Genomic DNA, 25,458 nt, shown 5'->3' with positions numbered 1-25,458 from the left:
CCCTCTTGGGAGACCCAGAAGAAGTTCCTGGCTCCTGGCTTCAGATTGGCATAGCGCCGGCCATTGTGGTCACTTAGGGAAGTGAATCAGCGGATGGAAGATCTTCCTTTCTGTCTTTCCTCCTCTCTGTATATCTTACTTTCCAATAAAAATAAATAAATCTTTAAAAAAATTTAAAGCCATATGAGGAACGAACACTAACTTTTCCTGTTTTTTTTTTACAGCCCCACTTCCCTCATTGATACATTATTGAAATTCCCCAGAAAACCCATCAAGATTCAGACTTTCCCAAAACACACACTCTAAACTCTGCTCCTGCAAGAAGGGGAAAATTCCAATGTCACTGTAACAAAAAGGTTAAGTTCAAACCTATGTTGCAGGTGACAGCACACAAAGACCTCCATGCCTTCCCTGTTCCCAGCTCACCAGCACCCTCCACTTTCTAAATGCCTCTGCTCCGTGCCAAGATCCGATCAGATGGCAGTCCCTTCTCAAACCCCATCAGCTGCAGCGCACTCAGGATCAACTCTTAGCCATAGACACAGGCTCTGGATGCCAACTTGCTCATCCACCTTTGGGAGAACTCCCAGGACTTCCCTTTGGTAATTCCAAATCCCCGGTGACAGTCCCCTCAGCTGGGCCTTCCTCCCCTTCCTGCCACAGGCACCTATCCCATCACCCCCTGCTGCATCTGCTCCGTCAGGGCTCTCTTGACCGGCCTTTTCACCGCAAGCCTCTTTTGCCTCATTGTACTGGAGGTGTGGCTTTCCTTTCTCTTCTGTACCTCAATGCAGAACCATCTGTTCCAAAGAGAAACAAATCATGGCGCACACGGACGCACAAAGAAAGCAGACGTCATGTTCTGGGCCATGTGTGCGCGCATGTGCACTCAGCTTTTCAAAGGGTCTGCTGTGATTTCTAGGAAACTCAAAGAAGGGCTTACTAGGCTTGCACAGAACATAAATGACAGCTGTTCTTCCCACTGTAAGTGATGTGGCTCTGAAAGGCTTACCGAACACAGAGTTCCTGCTGAAGGTTCCTGAAACAGTGAGCTGAAAAAGATAAGCTTATTCTAGTGCAAAAACAGCTCAAATCCATGCATAAAAGACATCTTTCCATAAAAACATTGTCCATGACCTTTTAGAAGATTTTGCATCTGCATGGATCTCAACTGCTTTCTGCATCAAAATTAACTTAACCTTTTAACTCCATTCCCACTGAACATCTCAAAGCTACCCTTGTATTAGTTGATTTGGGCAAACAAAAGTCTGACAGTATGCGTTCGGCTCACACTTAGAAGGCGACTGTGTGAAGCTGGGACACCGTGGCATTCCCAGCCAGAGAACAAGCCCACGGCAGACCCCAAATCCTTCTGGTGAGGAAAGGAGCTCCTCCTGTGCCTGCAGTGGGTGCCTTGGGCACAAGAGGAACCAGAAAAGGGGAACAGGGAACCGGGTTGGAGCTGGGACATGTAGGGAGCATAGGGAGTGTCATTCTTTCTCCTAAACAGAGAAGTTTGTTCAACACATTTTTTTTTCTGTTTTTTTTTTTTTTTTTTTTTTTTCTTCCTTGAAAGGGGAGATGATGGGGAGGGAGGAGATGGAACTTTTGCAAAATTGCAATTTAGGATTCTGGCTTTAAAACAAACAAAAAAGAAATAACCAGGAACCACCTTCTGTCAGAGTCTCACCAGAGCTAACCTATCAAGTAAAGCAAGACACTGTTTCGTTTTGTTTTTCCTCTCTACCCCAGGGGGAAGCAGACTTCCTGCTGTTTGTAAAACATGCTGAGAGCAGTCCAAGACCTCAGGAACCTTGGCAGGTGACAACCCACTGCCACAGCGGAAGGTGACGAGGGGAAGCTGCTGTGGCCAAGGCTGGCCAGCCAAGGACAGGAAGCAAAGGCCATAGATACATGCTAGGCTGGAGCGGAGAGGGCAGGGCGTCGTGAGCTGGGAGCACAGGCAGGCAACCTCCAGGTCTGCTCGAGCAGCTGATCCCTGCCCCGGGCATCGGTAGGGCTGCGGCAGGGCGCAGAGCTAAGGCACTAAGTCTGCAGTGAGTGGAGAGACACCTGCCACAGTCCCAGCCGTCTGCCTTCCCAGGGAGGCGAGGGTCTGCTTGTGATGCTGCCTTAGCAGAGAAAGAGTCTTGTACAATCACCAAACCCTGCTGGGTTTCTTTTTCTCTTCTTGGGAGAAACGCCGTGCTCCACTCAGAGCCGTCTATTCCACCGTCAAGAGCACAGCTGAGCTGTCAGCAGCGTGCTCTTGGTCCAGCTGGCTCCTCTTTCGTCTTGTCCGCTCCAGCTGCCCGGCTTTCCTCCTCCGTGTTGGCGTGATAGAGAGCAGTCATCTCACCTTCCCCGGGGAAGGCCCCTGCGTTCTGCCCACGGCAGCTCTGGTCCTGCCGTGTAGCTCACAGCTTGATGAAGGCAGCTGGCGGGGGCTGTGGCTGCTCCACGTCAGGGGGCGGGAAGACCCTGGATATGGCTATGTCCACGATGCCCTGGCACAGCTCGGAGTACAGCTTCCTGAAACGCATTTGAAAACTGTCACTGAGGATGGTCACCAATGGACAAGTGAAAAAATAAAATCAGTGCTTTGTTTTTTGACCAAAGTCAGCTCTATCCAGCCCAAATCATGACCACGTTTATAAAACTGGTACCTATTTGATATATTTATATTGTAGTAGGCAGTGGAGGAAGACAAACAGTTGAATATTCTCAGATGGCCTTGTACTGAGTCACACAGACAACCTTTGCAGGGAGAATGGGGGTGAGTTCAACAGCAGGGGAAGGGCCATCTTGTCCACCTGGGCAGGTGTCCATGGAGCCTTGGACACACCCAGGACAGAGATTGGCTCTGTAAGGTTGAGGATACACTGGAAAGATTCTCCAGGAGTAGCAGTTGAGCTGACATACAGGAAATGAGCAGCAAGACAGAGGATGCAGGAAGGAGAGAGAGAGAATTGAAGAAGATAGATTCAAGACACTGAGGGAATTTGGCAGACCGTGAGCTGGCTGTATGGGATTCAGGGCACAGAGCAGCAGTGCTCAGCTCTATCCCTAGAGGTCTCTGTGCTGCACCATAGGCTCCCACTGAGTTCTTAGTGAAACAGGTGCATGTCTGCCGGGGCGGGGGTGGGGGCAGACAAGAGTACTCCTGGCAGGAAAGTCAAGGTTCTAACCATTGCCCTCCAACACAGCTAAGGAGAAGGGACCATCTCACCACCTTCCTGCTTTCCTGCCTCTGCTTCTTACATGGATGAAAAGGGGTAGCCCCTCTTGGGCCGAAGCGAAGGCAAGGGCTCAGCCTAAAGGACTTCGAGAGATGGCCTGCACCTTGACACAGGATGGCTCTACTGACAAAGAGCTACTCTGGAGGAAACCATCTGGTTAACATTCAAGCAAGCTTCAGAGGGACAGAGTGAAAGACCCACTCACCTGCTCCCAGCCCCCAGCAGCGGGACCACCTTACTTCTTTCTTCCAGGCATACTTTCCTCGACTGTATTTGAAACTCTGCTCCTTGATCCACCACTGGGATGTGATGGCATCCCTGTATCTGGGACTCCCATTATGCCATACGGACACTGAGTTCCTTCCCTCCATCTTAAATGCCAAGATGGCCCGAGTGAGAAAGCTTTGTACTTTAATACTAAGATCATGAGGAGCAGAAAGATGACACAAAGATGGTTCTGTTGAAGCAGAACTCAAACAATTACTGAGCCAGGTGATTATACTGTCAATGAGGAAGGAGCACCTTGTTCATTTAATTCATGCATACAAGAACTCTGTATGCCGATGCCGTGCTGTGCTGTAGGACTCAATGAACAATAAGGAAAAGAAAGCCATTGCCTCCCAGGGGCACAAGTTCTAGAAAGAAAACCAAAAATGAATTTGTTTGAAGACATTCAGTTCAGAGAAGGAAAATGACTAAGGTGAGACCTTCAGACATGGCACTGTTCAGGGATGGCTTCCCTGAGATGCCACCGTGGCACAGCAGACCAACCCTGATAGCACAGGTGGGGAGGGGGGGCGACAGCAAGTACAAAGCCCCATGACAGACAGGAACACAGAAGGTGAAGGATGCCCAGGGTGTCCTAGACAGGGAGGTGAGGTGGGGATCTCAGAGGTGTTGGAGAGGGATGGCTTATCTCTCAGGTGCCATGGGGAGTCTGGTCTCCAGGGCAAGGCTCTGGCTTCTCCCAGGAAGATGGGCTTTAGGCAGGACAAGAGCGGAAGCGGAGATCCCAGCTAGGCGCTCTGCCAAATCCTCCCCAGCGATGGCACAGGACCTGCGCAAGGGCCACAGCGGTGGGTGGGTGTGGCACCAAAGGAAGAGGAAAGCCACAGACAGAGCCCACAAGCCTAGTGGCCAGGGCCTGAGGATGACAGAAGGGGGAGGCAGGACCTGGCTGCAGTTCTGGGCACTGGGTGGCCACTCACCAAGATGGGGAAGGAGCCTACTGGGGGTTCCTCATGAGATGCTGGGAAGGCAGGTGCGGACGGCAGTCTGTGACCCTGTACTGTGTGTGATTTGGTGGCTTTCAAATCCTCAGGTTGAGTGAGATCACAGGATCAGTGTAACCAAGAGTGGACAGGAACAGCCGAGCTGAGCAGAGGGTTTATTGAGCAGGAGGAAGGGGCCACGCTTGCCCACATGACCCCAGGCAGATCTGCCCAGTGCACAGTGCACTGAAACCACAATCCCAGGGCGGTTTGGCAAGGGCTGGCCAGCTGCTGCCAACCCTGCCAGGGATGTGATGACAGAAAGGAAAGGCTGCAGTTGGCAACAAGGACACAGCTGGTGACCTTCCCAGGTCAGTGCCTGTGGCGTGCTCGGGATGAGGTCACCCTCGAACAGAACATACCCTGCTCCACTCCACTGCCAGGATCTTGCCCACTCACCCGCCACCTGAGAGGGTCCCTCTGCCCATGACCAGCCACACCAACCTTCTAAGCAGGAGCTCCACGCAGAGAGGAGAGAGACAGCAAGGCAAAGGACTCAGCCAAGTCCCCGGCCAGCTGGTATCCTTCCAGAAGACACCCACGGCCCCTGACTCACCCTTTCGGCACCCAGATTATCCCCACTGCCCGGCCAAGCCGCGCTGGGCTCAACACAAGGCCCTTCAGGCTTACTGAGCACAAGCAGGGGCGCCGTTGACCTCAATGAGCCAGACCTTCAGCTCCGCATCCACCATGAAGTCGAAGCCAAAGAGCTGGAAGCTCTGGTAAGGGAGGTTCTTGGTGCTAATGGCGGGCTCCACACTCAGGAGACAGCTCCTACGGGACAGGAGGAAAGAGCTCACTGAGAATGGGGTGGTCGAGGGAGAGGGGACACCTGAGATGTGCATGGAAGATGTTATATCAAGTGCATTTAAAAACTGGTTTTGATTCAATCCTCTCTTTTAAATCTATCACCAGGGACTAGCATTGTGGTGCAGTGTCAGGTACTTGCGCAGAGAACCAGCAAATGGGAGATCTCTCCCTCTCTGCCTTTAAATAAATAAACATAGAAAAAGGAAAAACCATTAGCCGGAATCCATTCAAAAACTAAATATTATTTTTTATCTACTGGAAGTCCAAATGGAACGATCTTGCATCAAAGGACTTCTTACTTTAACCACTGGAGCCTCCACAGCGTGTCTTGTTTTGACTGCTGTGGGAATCAAGTGGGAGGAGAGCTGCCGAATAAGAAACCCGGGCGCTGCAGGGAGCATGCCCGGCGCCCAAGTGGCAACCCTCTACACTGCTCAGAACAAAGAGGGGGCTGAGCAGGTTTCCAATATAGATCTTGCCTATGGCAGGAATTCTTTTTTCCAGCAAGTTTCATTTTTCTAATGTCAGAATTATGAGCACTCAGAATTCCTGAAAGAAAAAAAGAGGCTCCAGCTGCTGTAACAATTCTGCTAGACTTCTTGTAAGAATTTTGACACTCAGGCAGTTTTTTCATAATATATGTTTCTCTTTAATGTTTTTGAAGACCTCCTCATAGACCTGGATTTCAAACTCCTTTTTGCACCAAAAGTTATCTTTTAATCTCACTTTCCATAAACTTTCTGAAGTACTCTTACACATTAAAAATAAAACTAAGATTTCAGCTGACTTCTCAGCAGAAATGGATGCCACGAGACAAGGGCAGATGACATTTGCAGTAGTGACAGAAACTAACTTCATCCACATATCGACTACCTGAGTAAACTTGCTTTAAAAACAATGACAAGGTACCAGTGCGGTGGCCTAGCGGCTAAAGTCTTTTGCCTTGAACACGCCAAGATCCCATATGGGCACCAGTTCTAATCCCGGCAGCTCTGCTTCCCATCCAGCTCCCTGCTTGTGGCCTGGGAAAGCAGTCAAGGACGGCCCAAAGCCTTGGGACCCTGCACCCGAGTGGGAGACCTGGAAGAAGCTCCCGGCTGCTGGCTTCAGATTGGCTCAGCTTCAGCCATTGTGGTCACTAGGGGAGTGATTCATCAGACGGAAGATCTTCCTCTCTGCTTCTCCTCCTCTCTATATATCTGACTTTGCAATAAAAAAATAAATAAATCTTTAAAAAAATGACAAAACTTATTAACAGATAAAATTCATCATTTGGTAACCCTACTTCAAAGGAGGGCCCTTCTCTCCCTCTCTGTATCTCTGCCTTCCAAATAAATAAGTCTTTTTTTAAAAATTAGGGTTAACCCTTGAAGACATTGGAATAGGGAATAATTTTTTTAAGGATTTATTTTTATTACAAAGTCAAATATACAGAGAGGAGGAGAGACAGAGAGGAAGATCATCCGTCCGATGATTCACTCCCCAAGTGAGCCGCAATGGCCGGTACTCGCCGATCCGATGCCGGGAACCAGGAACCTCCTCCAGGTCTCCCATGCGGGTGCAGGGTCCCAAAGCCTTGGGCCGTCCTCGACTGCTTTCCCAGGCCACAAGCAGGGAGCTGGATGGGAAGTGGAGCTGTTGGGATTAGAACCGGCGTCCATATGGGATCCTGATGTGTTGAAGGCAAGGACCTTAGCCACTAGGCACGCCGCCGGGCCCGGGAATAATTTTTTTAAAGTGCCAAGAGCAAGGTGTTTTATGTTAAAAACAAGAAAAAGACTCTAGACAAAAGCAAGGAAACATAAGCAAGAAAGATGCAACATAAAAGATTAACAAGTATCCTTGTAAGATTTTTACATTTGAGTTGAATTGGTAAACTATTAACCCAAGAAGGCTCTGAAAGATTAGATGTGTATTGGGTATGGATATTGTAATCCCAGAAACAGAGAAATCATGGAAACATGCCAAGCATAAACAGGAAAAATAAAATTAAACAAAACATTTTCAAATAATTCAAAAGGCAGGAAATGGGAAGATGGAAAACAAAACAAAAAGGAGGGACTTGACAACCACAATAAAATGGTATATGCTAATTCAATGAAAACAATAATTGCAATAAACTTAAACGACACAACTACACCGATTAAAATGCAGACTGTCATACTGAATAAAGATTAAAAAAAACCCAAAAACTCAACTGCACATTATCTATCAGAAGACTACTTTATTATCATTGTTTCTTAAGATTTTTTTTTTTTACTTGAAAGAATTACAGAGAGACACAGAGGTCATCTGCCGGCTCACTCCCCTAGTGACTACAACAGCTGGAGCTGAGCAGATCTGAAGCCAGGAGCCAGGAGCTTCTTCTAGGCCTCCCAAGTAGGTGCAGGGTCCCAAGGCTTTGGGCCATCCTCTGCTGTTTTCCCAGGGCACAAGCAGGGAACTGGATGGGAAGTGGAGAAGCTAAGACTAGAACTGGGGCCTCTATGGGATGCAGGCAGAGGATTAGCCTGTTAAGTCATGGCACGAGATCCTCCCAGAAGCTTATTTTAAATATAGAACAGGTCTATATAGAACGTAATAAAAATGAAGAAATGGAAAGATGTATACCACGGGAACACTAAAAGCCAGACAAAATAACATAGAAAATAAGAAATGCCATCTAAAGGTAGAGACATACTATGTAACAGTAAAAATGGCCAATTCCTAAGTAAGGGACAATAACCCCAAGTGTGCACGTTCCAAAGACACATCTTGAAAACGCAGACATCAAAAACTGAGCAAACTGAAGTCAGACACTGACAAATCTTGAATTCTCCTTGGAGACGTCAACATTCTTCCTCTTGCTCATGATTAGAACAAACAGAACAGACCACTGGTGCTGCTTTCCAAGAGTTGAACAGCTTCCTCAAAGCACTTCGACCAGACTGCCATCAGCTGAAGTCTGTCCAACCCCAGCAGGAGCCCACTCCCTTCAGGGTACAGGAACCACGCACTCAGACAGACCACATCTGGGCCTTGAAGCCATGCAAAGTGTGTTCCCTTGACCATGATGGAAACATCCTCAACTATCTGGCTACCAAACAAAAAGTTCTACATCACCAATGAGTCATAAACAAAGTCACAAGGGAAGTTAGCGGATATATACAATCAGCTGCAAATGTTTCTGAGGTGCAGCCAACGCTGTGCTCAGAAGAAAGCTGACTGCATTACAATGCTGTTTTTTATTTCAAGGAAATCTTCCTAGTTAACAGTCTCAACCTTTACCTTGAGAAACTAGAAAACTAAAGAAAAAAAAAAAAAGGAAACTAATATAACACAAAGAAAGTAAAAACAATAACAATAAAGTCAAAAGCTGTTTTTCTTTTAAAAAAGATTATTAAAATGAATAAACCTCTAGCCAATGGTCCAAGTAAAACAGAAATGATCAGTATCAGGATGAAACCTGTGACATAATTATAGACTAAATCCTGTAAGTAGCAAAAGGAAGAAAAAGGATATTACAAACAACTTTTACTCGTGAATTTGACAGCTTCAATGGAACAATTTCTTATAAGGCACAAGCACGCCAGCCTCCTTCAAGAACCGCACAATGAAAGAGAGATGCAACCAAGTTACCTTATGATGTGTTTGATTTGAACTAGAATGCTGTTTTCCAGGGTAACGTTCAAAGCGCTGGTTAGGTACTGGTTGAACTCCTCAAAGAACATCTCATTCCCTTCTTCATACTTTCCGTAATTCTTGGAGTATTCCTTCTGAATGCAGTGGTTGGTCAAATGGCACGTCTTGTCCTGGAAGTTGTCCATGTGATACGGTTCCGACGCCGTCCGCAGCACACCCTCTCTATAGAGGTAGATGTTGTACTGATGGTCCACCAAGACCCAGCTTCTGCAATTCAGTAAAACAGGGCGAGTCAACAGACTCCAATCTCAGAGCACACGACGGTATTTCAGAAAGTTAGTGGTGCCAACAAAAACCCATACCTATGAGGGAATCTTCAAGAAGTTCATGGACAAGTGGGTACAAAGAAAAAAATACCACATGAATTTCAAAGGGATTTTGGTATCAAAGTAAACTTAAATTCCCCTTTCCACAAACCTCCTGAAGCACCCTTGCATATATATATAGCCCATCCTCACATCATCACTTTTAGGGGAAGTGGGGAAGTGGGGAAATGAGGGGGAACTGATAGAGGAGGCAAGTTCTAATATTATACACACCAAAATGGTGTGTCATCACTATAATGATAGCATTGTAAACACACCGCTGCACCCTAAGTGACAAGGGTCACACTGGCCCTTGTGAAGAGCCTTGACGGGCTAGGACTTTGGGTCAGCCCATAAAAGTCCACTTGCCCGGTGTGTTCTCTGAGGAAGGTCAGAAAAAGCGTGCTCACGGCTGACCTGCCAAAGGGCTGAGCAAGAGGCCGTCGCCGCAGAGGCCCACGGTGCTTGGAGAGTGGTGACAGCCAGGTGGAGGGTGAGCTGAGGGGCGCTGGAAAGCATCACACATCTTTTTCCAAGCTGCACCTTTTTGCTTGAAACTTATGGTCTGCCAAAGCCGAGGCATGCTTGGGAAATCTGTGACACGCGTGACCCAGATGAAGCGGCAGGGCCACGGGGGTGGGGAGGCTTGTAATGTAGGCTCCTCTCTTTGGAAAGCAGAACATGAAGTAGGGAAGCTCTGCTGCGTTCGGCTGCACCACCCAGCACTTGCTAAGTATTTAACATGGTACCCCACTTCCTCACTTTGCACTTCCCAGTCCTCCCGGCACAGCACAGCCTGCTGAGGGCCTGGATGTGTTACCGAATGTCGAACTTGCGATGGCCCGGCTCCAGCAGCAGAGGGCGCTCGAGGTATTTCTGGATCACGTGCACTTGGCCCTGGGCGTCTATGAAGTCCAGAAGCTCCGTGGCCTCCGACGAAATGAGGATGCCTTCGCCTAAGAGACCAGAAGAGGAACAGGAAAAAGTCCAGGTGGTATCAGGAGGAAAAGCTTTATCTGTCGACAAAGCCAGAGAGGAAGCACTGACGGCAAACATGAACATGGACATGCACACACGTGAGCCAGGTGGCTTTGGCTGGCTCACGTATTCACTCTCACTTTTCCCCCTCCAATTTCTCCATATTCTTTCCTCTCCAGCAAGAACATCCCGTGTCATGCAAATGTCTCTGTCTAGGATTGTCAATACTATTGGACAGGCGTTCATGGTAAAGGTCCAGTTTTATAGGTACTTAAAGGATTTACAAGCTCTCAGCACATGTCACTTTTATTGCTCACTAGTTGCCAAGGGAAGACTGTTCACTGCCTCTGTCCGATAAACCCACCTCTGACATATCGGAAATATCAGGAAGTTTAAGGTATAACGTAGATCGTCTGAGTCTGGTACAATGGCTCATCCTCCATCTCCAAGGACCAGCATCCCATATGGGTGCCAGTTCATGCCCTGGCTGCTGCACTTGCCATACAGCTCCCTGTTAGTGGCCTGGGAGGGCAGTGGACAATGGTCCAAAACCCTGGGACCCTGCACCCATGTGGGAGACCCAGAAGAGCTCCTGGCTCCTGCCTTTGGATTGGCTCAGCTCCAGCAGCTGCGGCCGCTCTGTATATCTCTGGATCTACTCCTCTGTATATATGCCTTTCCAATTAAAAAAAAAAAGTCTACTCAGATTCTTGCCTATTCCCTGATAGAATCATTTGCCTTTTTTTAATATAGAGCTATATATTTTTTAAAGGTTTATTTATTTATTTTATTGGAAAGGCAAATGTAGAGAGAGGAAGAGAGACAGAGAGGAAAATCTTCTGTCTGCTGATTCACTCCCCAAGTAGCCGCGATAGTCAGAGCTGAGTCGATATGATGCCAGGAGCTTCTTCTGGGTCTCCCATGCAGGTGCAGGATCCAAGGCCTTGGGCTGTCCTCCACTGTCTTCCCAGGCCACCAGCAGGGAGCTGATGGGAAATGGAGCAGCCAAGACATGAACCTATGCCTATATAGGATTCTGGCATTTGCAAGCTGAAAATTTAGCCATTGAGCCATCACACTGGGCCCTTCTATATTCCTTTCTTTTTACATATGGGGGAAAAAAATCCTGGTTCAATCACAGTGAAATCATTTTGCATCCTTCTTTCATTTATGTTGTTAACCATCCTTATGACTTAGTGTGGGTCCATGAGAGCAAGAGATCAAATCCATCTTGTTCTTACAACTCCAAATATCCATCCACTCATGCACTCAGGATAAACGCTGAACCTCTGCCGGCCGCCAGCTGCTGAGCACAGATGTGGCACATTTGGCATGGCTGCCTGCTTTCTCGGGGTCTTTGCCTGCTGTATTGTTTGTAGGCTCTGAGCAATGGCCAAGGATGGGTAGCAACGTTCCCGTGCAAGGTGACGGTGGCTGAGGTCAGAGATGGGTGGCAGACGTGATGAACAGCGCCTTGCTACTGAGTAGAGTTTGAAAAGCAACCCAACTCACCCAAGCATGTAGTGGAGACTAAGTAACTATTTTGTTTAACATGAATAAAAGGCTTTTATTTTACTCTACTGGATTCATTTCATAGTTTCCCCAACAAAACAAACATCCACCATGTACCGCAACCCCTAAAGTAAAAATGCAGTGTCTGCCAGGCTGTAAAAGCCAGGCACCTCCACTTCATCGTTGACCACTCTTTGCTTTACAGTCCTGACCTATTGCAACCGCTGTGGTCTTGCTAGCTAGCCCTACCTTTCAAAAGACATGTTCTTAACTGGACTTTTACTTGTCATTGCCATGGCTGTCACCCTACATAAAAGCCACCATCTCTCCAATTTGATGTAACGATTCTGCCTCCTCTTGGCTTGCTAGCCTCCTCCCAGACAGAGCAATGCTTTGAAAACAGATATGATTATGTTACTCCCTGCCCAAGACCAGCCAGCTGGCTTCCTAAAACAATTAGGATCAATTCCGGGATCCTGGTGGTAGCCTGCACCGTTAGGCATTGGCTGGTATCTTTTGGTTTCATCTCCTTCACTGCACTGTGTGGATGCTGAGACTGCCCAGGGGCCAGCAAAGACTCAGAATCGGTCTCTGTCCCTGGAATGCACATAGGCAGGGGATTATTATCTGTTTATCTCAATTCAGATGTTGCCTCATCAGAAAAAGCTTTTCTCTTCTACAACAGCCCCGAGCTGTGTTGCTTTCTATCCCTCCACTCCGTCTTTCTAGCCCTTTCCTGGCACTGCATCACTCATTTCTCTGTCTCATGAGCTCATGACTTTGTGCCATGTGAAAATTTGCCTTGTTCATCTTGTAGACACTCAATGAGTGAGTGTAGAGCAGGAGCAGGGAAGAGGTGAGGCTATAACATTAATTCAGGCATCAAACACGCCTGAATTAATGCAGTGATCATGCCTGTGATGAAGTGAGCACATAAACAGCCCTCCTTGATGATGACCGTGATTCTCTCCTTGAAAAATGTTCCGTTGTGAGCATACACAAACCAGTATCTAAAAAAAATACATCACATGCCGCCGTTGAACAAAGCAATTTGGGAACCTCCGGGGCACAGAAGGGCTGGGACAGAAACTTACCCTTGGCACCAGAAACTTACCCTTGGCACCAGCTGATGACTTTGCGATCCAAACATTGCCCTCCCCGTCCTCTTTCTTTTGGTTGTAAGAAGCCAGGAAGAATTCCCTCTCATCTGTCCTGGAGCTATTGACTGGCAGCTGGATTCCATTCTGCGCTGGGGCCACGGGAGTCTTGAGTGTGGTTGGGTAAATCACATAGGACTCAGGGAACCACGTGCAGGACTCGGCCAGTTCTGGGCTCGTCTTGATCAGCCTGGCAGGTGACAGAGGGTCAGTTCCCTTCTCGGTGCACTCCCTCTCCCTGGTGCCGATTTAGAAAGCATACTACTTTGCCACTGAGTTCCACAAGGAGGCAAGGCATGGCCTGGTCTCCTCTTTACCCTTCTAATTTGCCCTTGACCTTGCTGAACAGACATCCCAATGCACTACAGAGCAGCACACAGCTGACAGGTGCAATGTTAAAGGGATGTTCTGGTTCATTCAAAGGGCTTGACACTCAGAACTTCAGCTTTTTTGCTAACGCGTTTCCAAGGAAACTCAACTTGATGTAATCCTGAGCTAACATCTTTTCAGCAAATATGCTGAGGATGAACCAGATTCACACAAGAACATAGGCTGGGAAATGAAGGGAAATATTTGAACCAGGAACAAATGCACTACCATAGCTCAAATCTGGGAAGCAAAAGTGCTTTGAAACCAATGCTCTAAAGACATCTTTAATTTTTTGTTCTTCGCCATCAGCTCAGTCTGGCTTAAGAGACAGATGAAAGAAGAAATCTTTTCATGGGATATAGGACACCAGTTGTCATAAACAAATAGATCTCCTGCTCCCAATATAACGTGACAGGGCCCGGCAGCGTGGCCTAGCAGCTAAAGTCCTCGCCTTGAACGCCCCGGGATCCCATATGGGTGTTGGTTCTAATCCCGGCAGCTCCACGTCCTGTCCAGCTCCCTGCTTGTGGCCTGGGAAAGCAGATGAAGATGGCCCAAAGCCTTGGGACACTGCACCCGTGTGGGAGACCCGGAAGAAGTTCCAGGTTCCCGGCTTTGGATTGGCGCAGCACTGGCCGTTGCGCTCATTTGGGGAGTGACTCATCGGATGGAAGATCTTCCTCTCTGTCTCTCCTCCTCTCTGCATATCTGACTTTGTAATAAAATAAATAAGTCTGAAAAGAAAAGAAAAGAAAAAAAGAAAAATAACATGACAGCACAGGAGCTCAAGTTAGACCCAAGCAAGGGACTGGATTCGCAGAAGGGCCTACTGTGGACTTCCTCACTGTCCTGAGCCCTGCCCTGGAGCAGCAGGTCCTGGCATTCCATTTCACTAGTTAGGAACTGGGTCACACAGGCATAAATATCTCAGGATCACACAAGTGGTGAATCCTGGCCAGGATGCAATCCTCGAATTCCCAACCCCCAACCTCCCCTTCCTTTCCTGAAATCAGAGCTACCCAAAGACACGGGTGGGGCTTCTCTGGGCAGCATGCCCTCTTGGGTCTAGACCAGAATCATTCATGTCAAGACTCAGCTCTGAAGCCCAGACGGGGGAGCGTGTATTTAGCCTGGAGGTGAAGACACCCACCTTCCATCTCAGAGCACCAACCTCGGCTGTGCCTCCGGACCCCAACTTCCTCCCTGTGCAGACCCTGGGTGGCAGGAAGTGAGGACTCAAGCATTTGCATTCCTGCCACCCCGCGAGAGACCTGGGATGCATTGCCAGCTCCCAGCTTTGGCCTGGTCCAGCGCTGCTCACGTGGGAAGTGAACCAGCAGATGGGAATTCTGTGTCCCTTCCTGTCTTTCCTCTACTCCTCTCCCTCTCAAAAAAATACAATATGGAAAAAAGGTTCACGCACACACACACACACACACACACACACACACACACAAATCCTAGTCTGTGAGCAATAGACATAATGAAATCATTTAAACTAAAATTATTATACATTAAAATTGTTTCGAAAATAAAGGTAATGGAATTTGAAAGTTATCTGAACTCAAAGGAACAAAAATGTATAAATCTCTAACACAATGAATGTTCACATCTGTATTTCACTGTCCCTTAAGCGGACCACTGGCCACATGTGGCTGCTGAGCCCAGGAAACAGGAGCCCAGTTTTGAATTGTACTGAATCCTAACCTTAAAGCTGCTGCACTCCTAATGTGGTAAGAGGATGTTTCACTGTTGCATTGACAAATCCATTTCTGGCACCATACACAAACACATCATTGCCCTATGCAGGGACAAAAAAATGTCTGGCTAAGGGTTTTGTTTGCATTGTTTCTCTGCATGCTGATGAAGCATTAGAATGTGTTGATTACACAATAAGCACATGCTAAGTTACAGTGTTAGCTGTGCAACCCAGAATGGGCAACTAAAGTGAAATGTAATTCTGTGCTTTTCTAAGTCAAAAGCAATAAGAATGGGGGTGGGGACAGGCTTTGGTGTATCAGTTAAGACACTATTGAGCCTCCTGCACTCCATACTGGGAGTGCATGGGTTTGAGTCTTAGCTCCTCTCCCAATTCTAGCCTCTTGCCAAAACACACCTTGGGGGTACACAGGTGGTGGCTCAAACAGCCAATTTTTTGTCACCAGGTCGGAGCCTCAGACTGAGTTCCCAGCCCTGGACTTCAGCCCGGCCCAACCCTGCTAGTGGCAGACACTTGGGGGCGCTCTCTTTCTCTGCCCCACTACAGCCCATCTATCCCTCTGTCTTTGAAGTCACCAAAATAAATTTGAAGACATTTTTCAGAAGTCTGAATAAACTTTAAAATTTAAAACAAAGGCCAATTAGCATTGTGGATCTGGGATAGACAGAAGCTCAAACAATGACCAGGACAGTAAAGCTAAAAACAAACAAAAACTGAGAAATGAAGTCACAAATTCACAGGGAATAGCAACGGAATGTGCTGTGACAGAGTGAAATGAACATGTAGTTTATCATGTTAAGGAGACATTTTCAGTAGACACATAATCAACTTAATAAGAATTCTCTCAAGGGTGAAAAACAGGATCAAGGAACTAGTGGCTAGAGGTGGGGGGTTTCAGTGGAAATGCCACTCAGGAAGGAAGCCCAGATTTCCTATCATGTGCTGGGGTTCAGGTACAGGCTCTGGTGCACATTCCAGCTTCCTGCTCATCTGCATCCTGGCAGGCCGCAGGTGAGGGCTCAAGCAGCTGAACACCTGCCACCCAGACGGGAGATGTGAACCGAGGATGGCTTCCGCCTGGTCCGGCCCTGGCTGGTAGAGGCACCTGGGGAGCCAATGTGCATCCTGGGAGGCAGCAGGTGAGGGCTCAAATATTTAGGCTCCTGCCCCTCAAGTGACAGGCTCAGACAGAGTTCCCGACTCCCGGCCGTGGCCTAGCCCATCCCTGGTTGGTGTGGTCTTGTGGGAAGTGTACCAGCAGATGGAAAATCTCTCCTGCTCTTTCAAAGTAACTAAGTTTTTTTTTTTTTAACTGAAAAAAGAAATTGACTAAAATTATAATTACCCATGAAAAGTTTTTTTTTTAACAGGATCTGACCTTATAACTTTGGTCAACCACAAAATGGCTTGGATTCTTATACACATACAAAAGAAACACTTCAGGGGGAAAATATGGTGAAAGAAACTACTTAAACGGCAAAACTTAACAATATATTTTACAAAACATAAAGCATCTTCAGTTAAGCCTAGCTGTCATAGAATATAAAACACTTTCAACCAACAATATTAAAGTTTGACTCAAGGTTAAATATTTGGGGCCAGTATGATGGATCTCTTTCCTAATCCTACACCCTCAAGTGCTGGCATTCCATATGGGTGCTGGTTCGTGCCCTGGCTGCTCCAATTCTCATCCCGCTCTCTGCTTATGGCCTGGGAAAAGCAATGGAGGATGGCCCAAAGCCTTGGGACCCTGCAACTATCTGGGAGACCCAGAGGAGACTACTGGCTCCTGGTTTTGGTTTGGCTCAGCTCTGGCCATTGCAGCCATTTAGGGAGTGGACCAGCAGATGGGAGATCATTGTCTCTCCATTTGTCCATAAATCTGCCTCTCCAATAAAAATAAATAAAAGATTAAAATTTTTTTCAGATTAAGGTAAGTTATGTGACATCAGCCTAGTTGATATCTTGGGTATCCCTGGTCTTAGAACTTCCACACACATGAAAAAATAATGGCAAATAGCAGCCCCTCCCCTCCCATTTCAAACTCATTGTATAAATATTTTTGAATCTTTTACATCTGTCAAAGAATTCTACCTGTATGTGGAGAACCCACCTTAAAAAAATAAAAAACATATTTATTTTTATTGGAAAGGGAGATTTACAGAGAGAAGGAGAGACAGAAATATCCTCCATCCTCTGATTTACTCCCCAAGTGGCTACAATAGCCAGAGCTGAGCTGATCCAAAGCCAGGAGTCCAGAGCCTCCTCTGGGTCCTCCACGTGGGAGCAAGGTCCCAAAGCTTTAGGCTTCTGTTGACTGTATTCCCAGGTCCCAAACAGGGAGTTGGATGGGAAGTGGAGCAGCCAAGACACAAACTGGTGCCCATATGCGATCCCAGCATATTCAAGGCAAAGATTTAGCCACTGAGCCATTGTGCCAGGCCCTGGCCCCTATTTTCTGTCTTGACAAGTAACTAAATATTAGTAAGTATAGATTTGCTGGGATTTTCAATGGCGTTTCCTTCCTTACTTCACTTGACTCTATGATACATATTGGAAACACTGTCTGGTTGCACAGGTGGAGGCCTCTGTGTTCAGTTTCCTGAAGCTGACTGCTAAAGTGGCTACAGTCATTGAGATGGCAAACTGTGTGGCACTCACAAACGATACAATGATGCGCCAGTTGAGACTGTTGAAAGATACAGGAGACCACAAATAGAATGATCCAGAGCTCTTTGCCAATAGTCCTGACTGAGAAGATGAGACATGTGTACAAAAATTCACTGTCAAGTCTCATTCAGACTTTTGTGAATAAAAAGCCTGCTTGGCAAACCAGTACTTTGACTCAGTAAATATTTCATTCAATAATCAAAGATAAACAATGCAAGTGTGATTTGCATGAACTTCCCACTGTATCTGCATGTTAACCAACTAAAGCTCCAAGCGAGGCAGGGAAGCAGGTGTTTGACCACAGTCAAGATGCTCCTGTCCCAAACCTGAGCACTGGGATTTAATTCCTAGCTGAGCCTCCTGCTGAGGCAGACCCTAGGAGGAGCAGAAATAACTCAGCTGATTGGATCCTGCTACCCACATGGGAGACCCAGATTGAGTTCCAGGATCCCAGTTTCAGCTCTGGCCTTCCTCCAGCTCTTCTGGTATTTGGGGAGTAAATCAACAGATGGTATATTTCTTTCTTTGTTTCTTTCAAAGACTTATTTAAAAGTCAGACTTACAGAGAGAAAGAGAGCTTTTATCCACTGTTCACTCCCCAGCTGACCTCAGGAGCCAGGGCTGAGGCAGGCTGAAGCCAGGGCCTCATCTAGGTCTCCCTCACGGGTGGCAGGGGTCCAAGCACTTGGACCATCCTCCACTGCTTTCCCAGGCACATTTATAGGGATCTGGATTGGAGCTGGAACAGCCGGGACATGAACTACATGGGAAGCTGGCACTGCATGCAGTGGCTTTGCCCACTATACCACAACTCCAGCCCCTATCAAATAAATTAAAAGTTAAAAAAAAAAAAAGCTCCAAGGGAAAATTAGACAGATGTGAGAATTTATAGTTGTTCACAATAAAAATCAAATTATAAATAATCATTTATATATCTATTACAGGGCTCATGGTGCAGATAATTTTATTTATAAAACATTATAAAAACTAATTGCAAAAACTAAAAAACAAATTGAACATGGTTGACACCTTATAAATACATAAATCTGAAAAACGGGACAGCGGAATTCAGAGTGGCACCATCGGGGTCACATGTACATCCTGGAAACCTAATCGAGACCCCAGCTGTGTGTCTCTCTACCACATCATAGATGCCCAACACACCCACGTCAGCACAACATTCCACAGCAACCCATCCTTCGCTCCCCACTATTGTGAGTAAAAGTCTGCCTTTGCCTTTCGAGAGAAAATTTGTAAGGAGAAAAAACTGAATATATTTCTCAATGAATAACCTCCAGGAAATGTCCTGTGCCGCGTCCATCTTGCCTCTGGTGACACAGTTTTCTGTCTTGAAACCGTGTGAATAGGTGCTAAAATGACTGCAGGCCTTTCTCCTTAGGAGCAGCTGGTGGATCATGGAGAACCACACTCCAGTTCCAGGGCTGCTGAGTTTGAACACAAAGCTGGAAACAGTCCACGAACACCCAACCTAGTTATCAGCTTAACCACAAAAAGAAACCCAAGTGAAGGGCCCACCACAATGGCTCAACTGATTAATCCTCCATCTCCAAACGCCAGGATCCTATATTGTCACTGGTTCACATCCCAGTTGCTCCACTTCCCATCTAACTCCAACTCTCTGCTTGTTTCCTTGCCTGGGAAAGCAGTAGAGAACAGCCCAAAGCCTTGGGACCCTGAACCCACAGAGGAGACACAGAGGAGGCTCCTGGTTCCTGGCTTCAAATCAGCTCAGTTCTGGCTGTTACAGCCATTTAGGAAGTGAACCAGCAGTGGAAGATTGCTCTGTCTCTCCTCTCTGCAAATCTGCCTTTCCAATAAAAATAGATAAACCTTAAAAAAAAAAAAAGAAAGGAAATATGAGTGGAGTTAAAAAAAAAAAAAAAAAAGCATTGTGCCTGGTGTCTACTCCCCTACCTGGTCTGGCCAGCTACACACACATTCCCTAATAATTGTAAAAGGATCATCTGGGGCCAATCCCAGTCCACCTACCATTAAGCCCAGTCCCCATTAAGATGGCAACATAATAGCCAGAACAACCACTATAGTGGAAGAAGGGGAACACTTGTGGGGCAAAGCTTTTGCATGCATGAACTCAATTACCATTCACAACAACCCTGAGGTCTTTCCCATTTTTAACAATTGTTATGTACTTATTTGAGAAGCAGAGGAAATGGGGAGCGGGACGACAGGTAGGTGGATGCACAGATAGTTGCATACATACACACATCTCTTATTGACTAATTCACTCTCCAAATGTCTGCAGCATCTAGGGCCGGGCCAGCTTGAAGCCAGAAGCCTGAAATCCCATCTGGGTCTCCGTGTGGGTGGCAGGGGGCCATGTGCTTGAGCCACCATCTGCTGCCTTCCAGGGTGTACGTAACCAGGAAGCCGCAATTATGAGCAGAGACAGAACTGAACCCGGGCACCCCCACAGAGGATGCAGGCATCTTGACTAGTGTCTGAAGCACCAGGTGAAATACCCCACCCCCAAGGCTGAGTCACTCTTACCAACCTCATTGAATGGAGAAGAAAACCAAGGCAGAGGGTCAAACACTGATCTCCCCATCAGCCTGCTGTTATATAGCTAGATACACTATACTGCTGCATCACATGTTACGTGTCACAAGGAGGGAGGGAGACTGATGCTTACAGAGGTGGGACTTGTCATGAGAAGAGGAAGAGCCAGGATTCAGTCCACACTGATGACCCTAGATTAGTCGCTGGGCCATACCACCTCCTTAAGAGCCATATCACCTTACCATACATTCTTGTGACACCTGCCATCCCCTAAGCGCCCAGAGATGAGTGAGTGCTGTGTTACTTCCTGTTACACTTGCCTAGACATCCTTTCTTTCTTTTTTTTTTTTTAAAGATTTATTCGTTTTATTACAGCCAGATATACACAGAGGAGGAGAGACAGAGAGGAAGATCTTCCGTCTGATGATTCACTCCCCAAGTGAGCCGCAATGGGCCGATGCGTCGATCCAAAGCTGGGAACCTGGAACCTCTTCCGGGTCCTCCCACGCGGGTGCAGTGTCCCAATGCATTGGGCCATCCTCAACTGCTTTCCCAGGCCACAAGCAGGGAGCTGGATGGGAAGTGGAGCTGCCGGGATTAGAACCGGCGCCCATATGGAATCCCTGGGCTTTCACGGCGAGGACTTTAGCCGCTAGGCCACGCCGCCGGGCCCTAGACATCCTTTCTAAAAATGCCTTCACAGTGGTACCCTCTGGCTCTCCCCAGGGCCAGTGACTGACGGGCTCTGGTCCCTCAGCTTTAACATGCCACCACCCTGCAGTGACACTGGCTTAGGGGCCCTATGGGTGGGGACTTCTCCTCATACCACTTCTTGGCCTGACTCCTGCTCCCCTGAGTCCTCCTTGTTTTCCAGTGGGATTTTCTGGAAGAGACTGTCCCATAAAAATTCACCCACACAGATCCCCCACCCCACCCCACGCTGAGGCAGGCCCCGCCTCCAGGGAGTCCCCCGTAAGAGGCCTCCGCCCTCAACAGCAACATTTGTGACTGCCAATCACTGCAGCTCGGGGAAAGCTCCAGCCAGCAGAGGATCTGACCCTTCGATTCCACATGTCTGCATCCATGCATGCTTCAAGACGAACGCTAAAGACAGCAATGTGAACAAGTGACAAGGCGAGGCTCCAACAACACTTACTTCACCAAGGACGCTTTGCGGCACAGCTTGTCGGCCCCCCGGTAGTAATTGACCAGCTGTGCCAGCCCAGGCTCATAACCTAGGAAGGAAAGAGGAGGCTCAGAAGGGCTGAGGACCGCATCAGCACCGACATGCAGCAGAGAGACAGAGAGAGTGGCCATGTCATGCCAGCTTTTCTTTCTCTTTGCAGGACTGCTGGTTAGAAATGGAACCATTTTCCCTCCTTGGGGTACCATGTTTCCCCCAGCTGTCAGCTACGATTCCTCCTTCCCTTCACAGTGGACATGACAATCTCAGCATTGTGGGGCTACCCAAGAACACTGCTACTTCTCCCTTTGCTTCTCCCTGTTAAAGTGAAGATCATCAGGGCTATTTTCTACCTCGCCCGTCCCTGTTCCTCACCATGCCTCTCTCGGCTTAACATGCCCAAGTTTTCAAGCCCCGTGTGGTCATGCTACTATTAAGGGAGCCACACACGGCACACCCCTTAGCATGCCGTCCAGGAAGGCGGCCGCGCCTCTGGAAGATGAGAGGCCATGGAGAGGCCACGCCCATAAAATCAGAAGCTACTGGAACTTTCCTCTTGGCCTCGCCCCCACAGGAATATCAATTTTGATAGCTCTTATTACATTTCCTCCTCTCTAGGCAATTAAAGCAGGGAGGGCATGAGTTGATGTTTGTCTGTAATTTAAAAACTTTTCAGTGCTACCAAGAGTCACTGCCATTTCCAGCAACATCGAAGCAGGAAAAAAACCAGAGACTCTGAAGTGCAGATGCCAGCAGTAAGAGGAACTCATTCGAGAATGGCACACAGTCCAGTCTCAGGCACCAGCAGCCTGAGCTGCGGGGCTCCCTGGGTGGCACACCTGCTTCCCACCTAACTCTCTGCTTTACCCCAAGCTCCGGGCCTATCTGAGTGCTGACCTGGCTCTGCAGCGCTCCTCCTTGAGTCACATGATGCCTCTAAGCAGATGGTAAGTATCTCTATCGGTGATGACATGCAGCCATTTAGGCTGTGGGCTGTTGTCTTTTGTCCCACCAAAACCAAGTATCAACCCCTCTGCCTGCTGCCTCTTGGGCACCTGTTCAGGCTCAGGACCTTCTGGGTTTCCGCTTGTCATCCCCATGCTCTGGTGCCACAGCAATGCCAACCTTCCCTGCCTGAGCTCAGGGAAGCCCTTTCTATTTGCTTCTAGCCATTCGAATGCTGGCCTTGGCATTCCACCCCAGCTTGGCCAGAGAGGCCAGTCAGGAGGAGAAGCAGACCGCCCAAGGAGAGGAGAAAACCACTGCTCTCCAGTATGGGCATTTTCTCCGCTCTTTCCTGTAGCAAAGGTGTTTTTGTTTTTATTTTTTGCCAAAGGGTTTCCAGAAGAAACCGTTTACCAAAAGTGCATCTCCCTGCACAGTTCTGGTATGCTGGGGAAAGTCAGTCAGCCTCTCCATGCAGTCACCGCGCTATAGGATGAACTGGAGTTAACAGAGGTGATGCCAAAGAAGAAAGTGCTATGAGTAACCAGCACCCACCTAGTCCAGCTTGGCCCAACCAGCTCAGCCGCGGTCAGCGCACTGCAAACGCCCCCTGCGGACCTGCGCCCCTCCAGCCTGGCTACACCTGTGTCAGAACCCTGCCTGGACTCCTGGACATAACAGCCCTGCTCTCCAAGACACATCGGATTCCTGCTCTGCCTCAGGTCTCCCCTCTTGCTGTGTGGAATGCAATCAGGGACCCTCCCCAGGTGAAACTCGGCCAGGAATTCGGCGGCTCAGGGTAGAGGCCGAGCCCACTCAGGTGCAAGGGATGGGCTCCAAGCCATCCGCACAACTTATGGGTGACGTCATCGAGAAGGTCTCCCCTTCCTCCAGCAGGCTGAGTGCGCACGGTGGTGCCAAGCCCGCTCCCAGATTGCAAACCACGGCAACTCCCATCCGGAAAGTCGGTCACATACCCGGGGACACAGGGCGAACTCTGGCTCACGTGAAACCATTATTCAGAGCCCAACCGAGCAAGCACGCTCAATGGAGATGGGAAGAAAATACCCTCAATCAGACGCCCGGGGCTGGGTACCCGCTGGAGCTCCTAATCTGGGAATCCAGGTCTTTCCCAAATCCCCTGGCCCGTCTGTCCGAGCTTTGGGGGGTTGGGAGGGGCAGAAGGCGGCACAGCTCCCCACACCCGCAGGGCGGAATTGCGGGAGCCGGACAACCGCAGAAGGGCCCGGGATGCCTACCGGCCGAACTGCGCCCCGTGCAATCCCCCGACTTGGGGGACCTGGACTCTTCCGCCCCCGGGGGCTGCAGGGACAGGTCACTGTCCCCGCGTGGCCGCACGCCGACTCCGGCTCCAAAGCCGACTTAAGAAAAGGCATTGAAAAATGACGGGTTTCAGTCTGTCCCAGCAAGGACGGCAGGGAAGATCCCATGGCCTTAAAAACAAAAGCGCCCGCCGCAGCCGGCGTGGGCGGGGCGGCCGGGCGGTCCGCGGTGCGGGGAGGCGGGGAAGGGCGCGAGGCTCACCTAGTCTCCCGAAGGGCAGCCGGTTCCTCTCCCCCAGCATCAGGTTAAAGCGGGGGTTGTCTCGCCGCAGTCGCTTCCAGTGGCCTGTGGCGAGCAGCAGCCGGGAAACCTCGGCGTAGACGCTGCTGTTCTCATCGCGCACCACGAAGGTGTACATGGTGGAGGCCGCGCCCGCGCCGGGCCCCGGGGCAGCCCAGCCAGCGGTGCAGGGACGAGCCGGCCCAGGGACGCAGCTGCTCGGCGGGGACCCCGAGGGCGCCGGCGCCCACGCTCCGGCCGCGCCTCCCGGCCCGGGCACCGCCCCCGTCCCGCCTCCGGCCCGTGATGCCGCGCGCTCCCCTCCCTGGCTGCGCCGGCCCGGGTCGTCGGGGGCTGCCGCGGAGCGGCGGGCGCGGCTTCAGCCGCAGTCCTTGGAACGCCTAGTGGAAAGGCCGGGCCCACGGCCTGGGGGCGGTGCAGGCGGAAGTGCCGTTTCTCGGGGTGCGCACTCTAGGGGCGCTTCCCTAGGCGTTTGCCAAGGACTTTTTTTTTTTTTTTTTTTTTTTGCTAGAAACACGGATCTTTAAGGCCCTGGATTGTGTCACGGAAAGATGCACTGCTCTCTCCCCTCACCGTGCGCCCTTGGCGTCCTTTTCTCTTTCTTAGAGAAATAGTATCCTGGGGCCTTTCTTCATCCTTCTGCCCCTTGAGCTCGCGGCATCCACAGAGCATCTTGCACAAGTTGCCTGCTGGGCCCTTCCATGCCCACGTGGGGTGAGCACTCCACCCGTTTTGCACACGCACCTGCACCTGTAGGCATCCGTCAGCAGCGGGGAGGCTGCTGAGGGAAGAATCAGGGCTGGGCTCCCCGCACCCATTTGCCAGCAGCTCTGGAAGTAATAGCTGGTCGTCCGGCTAGGGCTGGTCGGCGCCAGGTTTTCTACCAGGCTCCCAGGGCGTTGAGTTCGACGGTGGGCGCGTGTCCCAGGTCACATTTCAGGGAATCTCTGCACGACGCAGCTCCGTTGGCGCATAGCTAACACCTCTGACTGGCTTGCTTCCTTGCCAACCACTCCACTAGAGATTGGGGTCGTCTCCCAGATAAACCGTCGGCCCTCAATGCTTGTTCCAGGGCCACCTGTTTGGGGAACTCAGGCCAAGGTATTCCCACCTGCGGTACCTCTCCACAGTGGCACACACGCTCACTGCCCCTCCCTCCCACCCCGCTTCCAGTCGCCTTGCACCTCAGTTTATCTCCCTCTGCTGCCTCACAGCCATGGATCCCGTTTGAAACACATATTCTTGCCAACACACACGAGTGAGGGATGCCACTTCCTAGCAAGCACTTTAGAATGTGGAAATGCCTTTTCCTTCTCTGAGAGACAGGCCCTACAATTAATAGGAATAGTAGAACAAAAGAATGTAAGGAATTGAGCAAAACCAGCACTATGTTAAATCATAAAGCGACCCTCAACAAGTTTTCTAAGATTGAAATAATTCTCAGCATTTTTTTCTGACAACAGTGGAATTAGGCTGCTGGAAAATTAAGTCATGCA

General features: G+C 49.1%; 2 protein-coding genes across 2 annotated transcripts in view; one reads left to right on the top strand and one right to left on the bottom strand.

Moving 5' to 3' along the window:
• Positions 1 to 1,808: 1,808 nt before the first annotated feature.
• Positions 1,809 to 24,305, bottom strand: TTL (tubulin tyrosine ligase). The gene is made up of 7 exons (XM_058667631.1): positions 23,924 to 24,305; positions 21,407 to 21,485; positions 12,911 to 13,143; positions 10,127 to 10,262; positions 8,939 to 9,208; positions 5,141 to 5,284; positions 1,809 to 2,532 (listed from the first exon to the last, which is right to left on the bottom strand). The coding sequence occupies exons 1-7, from the start codon at positions 24,078 to 24,080 to the stop codon at positions 2,418 to 2,420; spliced, it is 1,134 nt and encodes a 377-aa protein (XP_058523614.1). The 5' UTR covers positions 24,081 to 24,305; the 3' UTR covers positions 1,809 to 2,417.
• The window catches only part of LOC118759861 (uncharacterized), a 28,540-nt gene continuing 27,160 nt past the window's right edge, over positions 24,079 to 25,458 (top strand). The window contains exon 1 of the mRNA XM_058668312.1: positions 24,079 to 24,353. Within this exon, the coding sequence (XP_058524295.1) occupies positions 24,079 to 24,353 (275 nt within the window). The remainder of the gene's footprint in view (positions 24,354 to 25,458) is intronic.

The sequence above is a fragment of the Ochotona princeps genome, chromosome 8 (assembly GCF_030435755.1).
Source record: "Ochotona princeps isolate mOchPri1 chromosome 8, mOchPri1.hap1, whole genome shotgun sequence".
Lineage (NCBI taxonomy): Eukaryota > Metazoa > Chordata > Mammalia > Lagomorpha > Ochotonidae > Ochotona > Ochotona princeps.
This window is presented reverse-complemented; position numbering and strand designations above follow the sequence as displayed.

Excerpts from the sequence above, each read along its gene's own strand:
- TTL (XM_058667631.1), bottom strand. The coding sequence starts at position 24,080 with ATGTACACCTTCGTGGTGCGCGATGAGAACAGCAGCGTCTACGCCGAG. Across the intron at positions 13,144-21,406 it reads CGCAAAGCGTCCTTGGTGAA|GCTGATCAAGACGAGCCCAG; the intron begins GTAAGTGTTGTT and ends GTCACCTGCCAG. Across the intron at positions 9,209-10,126 it reads CATCGCAAGTTCGACATTCG|AAGCTGGGTCTTGGTGGACC; the intron begins GTAACACATCCA and ends ACTGAATTGCAG.